Below are 3,487 nucleotides of genomic sequence, written 5' to 3'. Positions count from 1 at the left end.
TAATCGACAGAATACTCGTGGCGGTGGCTGAACAGAATACCAGACTAAAGCATGAAGTAGAAAAGATTGGGTTAAAGGTAAATACGTCTAAAACAAAGTACATGCTGACCAGCGGAGCCGAGGCTGACTGACGGCGCTTGAGCAGTAGTGTAATGATCGATGACGGTGAGTTTGAGGTAGTCGACGAATTTGTCTACCTTGGGTCCCTGGTAACGGCGGACAATGATACCAGCCGTGAGATTCGGAGGCGTATTATCAGCGGAAGTCGTGCTTACTATGGGCTCCACAAGCAATTGCGGTCGAGCAGACTAAGTCCCCGTACAAAGTGCACCCTTTACAAGACGCTTATTAGACCGGTTGTTTTCTACGGGCATGGGATATGGGCAATGCTCGAGGAGGACCTGCGAGTGCTCGGAGTTTTCGAACGACGATCTTCGGCGGCGTAAAGGAGAACGGAGTATCTAGGCGGAGGATGAACCATTGACTCGCACAGCTCTATGGCGAACCAAGTATCCAAAAGGTGGCTAAAGCTGGACGGAGACGATGAGCATGGCATGTTGCAAGAATGCCGGGCAACTACCCTGCAAAGATGGCGTTCACCTCAAATCCGGTTCCTATAAGAACAAGACGACCAGGAGCGCAGCGAGCAAGATGGTTAGACCAGGTGGAGCGAGATCTGACGGAGAGTACTCGGTGTCTGAGGAATTGGAGAGGGGTAGCCCTCAACCGAGGTACATGGAGAAACTTTGTTCAACAGGCTTTGCCTTAGGACGGTAAGCCACCTAAGTAAGTAAGGAACATGTGAGTTTCGTGATGATGGTACCGCTTTTCTGCAAGCCTGCCTTTCGAATAGAACCTTCCAATGCAATGTTAAATAGGAAATTCGTTAGCCCCTCCCATATCCTCAAACCATCTAACGTCACAAAGAAGTTTCATGTCTCGCCCGCTATTCTGAAGCTTGATGTTGAATTATCAAGGGTGGGACGTGTCACCCTAATCAGTTTTGTTGGAAAACTGTTCACGCATAATCCACAGCTCATTTCGTTTAAAAAAATCGTACGCCGGCTTGAAGTCTATAAACAATTGGCGAGTCTGTATCATGTGTTATTTTCTAGTAGAGTTGGTTGTAAGCCTAAGGTCCCTGTCCCTCTGAAGGGATTGCCATCTTAGAGTTGGCGGGAGCCGCTGTTTCCTTTTTCCTATCTGCGCACAACGAACGGTGCGTACTCCAGCCTGCTCTACGTAGAGGTGCTAGTGAACTCAGGTGATAGATTTGCATATGTTCTCTCTACCTGGCATGCCGAGATGGAAATGGACGTCGAGTGTTGAGCTGTCCAAATATCGAAATTATTGAGTGTGTACGTTTGTAATAAATTAAAGATAATTGTCCAATTATATGCACGAATAACGCTCAATCCAAAACATATTCATTGCCCTAATCTCTAATATGTATAGTAAACCTGATTCAACTAAAAATTTGTGTTGGTTATTTTTTATTCTTCAATCTTTCACTAAATACTAATTTTTAAGACTTAGGAAATTTAGTTATTCACCACATTCTTGCTTTACGTTCACATTAGTATTATCAGTGTCAGCTTCTGATATATCTTCTTTTTTCAATTTCTTAGATTCTGAGAGAAAATTGTCCATGTCATCCGTTACGCTTGCGTTGTTCGCCGACCCTGACTTACGATTTTTTGACATTTCACGAATAACTTTGGAATATTGCCTATCCAAGGCTTTAACCTGTTCGGACGGTATAGTCCACTCAATGGTACATGGATTGCTTTTAGTGGGATCAAGTTCCATCGTATAATCTGGTATTTCCACACCTAGCCGCTTTGCTATCTTTTCTATAACGACGTCAACATATGTTGATATTATCAAATCTGCTTTTTTGTCCTGCGGAAAAAAAAAGATTTTGTATGTATCTAAAATGTATAGAGTCAAAAACATACATGCTTTGTAGGTTGCAGGTTGCAAATAGCCAAACTTCCATTATAACGTTTATTTCTGAGAGGTAAATTACCGCTTGGTACAATTTGCAAAGTTGATCCTAAGCAAATGTTCAAATCGGCCATAGCCGAATGCATGAACGCTAAGTCCAAATCTTTTTCTGGCAGGTCATGCTCCCAATCCAAAATATTGTCAATTAAATTACCACCCCGACAGGCTCGCGAGTTTTTCGTCCCTTTACAAACTTCCCCAGTTAACTTTTTGCCCACAGTAGGAGCTGGCTTATTTCTAATATACTGTCGACGGCATTTGAGACATTGCTCCACGAACATATTTCCATGAAGCTCCGCTAAGTATTTTCGTTCTAATCCGGATCGCAAATGTAGTCCATCGATATTTTGACTTACTACGTATTTCACGAAACCTGCTTCCGCCAAGGCTTTCAGGCCCATATGAGTTTTTGTTGGAATTGCTTCGTCAAATGCAATGTTCACCGATGGTTTCTCGCCCTTTCGTTCTAACGTCCACACACCCCGTGGACCCCGGAAGTCAGGTATGCCAGCACTTGTACTTATACCTGCCCCAGTGTGTACCACTACATGTTTGGAACGTGCAATCAATTTAGCTAACTGTTCGCATTTTCGTTCTACGGTTTCTGCGTCGTCAAAAACCTAAAAGATTCGAAATTAATAATAACGAAACGGTACAGTTCGTAAACTTACTTCTGAAACTCCCAAAATCCCCTTGTTTTGGTAATCAGATAGACCATCCGCGTAGTTGCAGGACATGCTTAATGCACCGAAAGATAGGTATTAAAATTACATGTAAATATTTTAGCACAAGAATTTTTTTTAAATATCCAGGAAAACTTATAATGCAAGATTCACTACTAACTGATGCGATATATTATCAAAAATCACTAAATTATATCGACGCTACTAGTAACATACAATAGTACATAAGGTATATATAAACAAACGATCATAAATTAAGAGCGTATTTATACAAAACATTGTGGGCGTCACAAAAAGCCAACTGTCAAAAGGTCAAAATAGAGCGATGGGCTCAAGCATTTGCTCACTCTCTACATTGGGTCAACTGAGCCAACCAATCGAATTCTTCCAGCAGCTGAAACTCAACAGGGCGTAATTCCCAAGTAACAACGGTAGCTGAATTGCAAGAGCAATGGCTGTTTACGGGTTGGTTTAAGGCGATCAAAGCTGCATAAAGTAAGCACTTCAACACTTCATCAACCTTTATGCAGCCAAAAAAATCTATCTTTCAATTTAAAAAATGAAACGTGGCCTATTTTTTATTTTGCTGTAAACATGTTAAGAAGCTGCAATGAAGCTTAATAGAAACTTTTTTGCGCTTTTAAATAGCCAATTTACGCAATGCTGTCAATTCTATTTTTAGAACGAGAAATAGTTTTGCAATCTGCTTTGCCAGTCCCTTAAACAAAGCTTCATCAACCTTTATGCAGCCAAAAAAATCTATTTTTAAATTTAAAAAACGAAACGTGGCCTTTTTT

The 3,487-nt window shown here is 41.3% G+C and overlaps 1 protein-coding gene across 1 annotated transcript; it reads right to left on the bottom strand.

Annotated features, from left to right (window-relative positions):
* Positions 1-1,487: 1,487 nt before the first annotated feature.
* On the bottom strand, positions 1,488-2,815 carry LOC128742849 (NAD-dependent protein deacetylase Sirt6). Its single transcript, XM_053839333.1, has 3 exons — positions 2,679-2,815; positions 1,959-2,627; positions 1,488-1,902 (listed from the first exon to the last, which is right to left on the bottom strand). Exons 1-3 carry the CDS (start codon positions 2,742-2,744, stop codon positions 1,546-1,548), a joined length of 1,092 nt encoding a protein of 363 aa, XP_053695308.1. The 5' UTR covers positions 2,745-2,815; the 3' UTR covers positions 1,488-1,545.
* Positions 2,816-3,487: the final 672 nt, after the last annotated feature.

This window comes from Sabethes cyaneus, chromosome 3, assembly GCF_943734655.1.
Source record: "Sabethes cyaneus chromosome 3, idSabCyanKW18_F2, whole genome shotgun sequence".
NCBI lineage: Eukaryota > Metazoa > Arthropoda > Insecta > Diptera > Culicidae > Sabethes > Sabethes cyaneus.
This window is presented reverse-complemented; position numbering and strand designations above follow the sequence as displayed.

What these genes read in the sequence shown, in the direction of transcription:
- LOC128742849 (XM_053839333.1), bottom strand. Translation starts at nt 2,744, where the DNA reads ATGTCCTGCAACTACGCGGATGGTCTATCTGATTACCAAAACAAGGGG. An exon ending in GGATTTTGGGAGTTTCAGAA is followed by an intron (nt 2,628 to 2,678) that starts GTAAGTTTACGA and finishes CGAATCTTTTAG; the next exon opens with GTTTTTGACGACGCAGAAAC. An exon ending in ACCTGCAACCTACAAAGCAT is followed by an intron (nt 1,903 to 1,958) that starts GTATGTTTTTGA and finishes TTTTTTCCGCAG; the next exon opens with GACAAAAAAGCAGATTTGAT.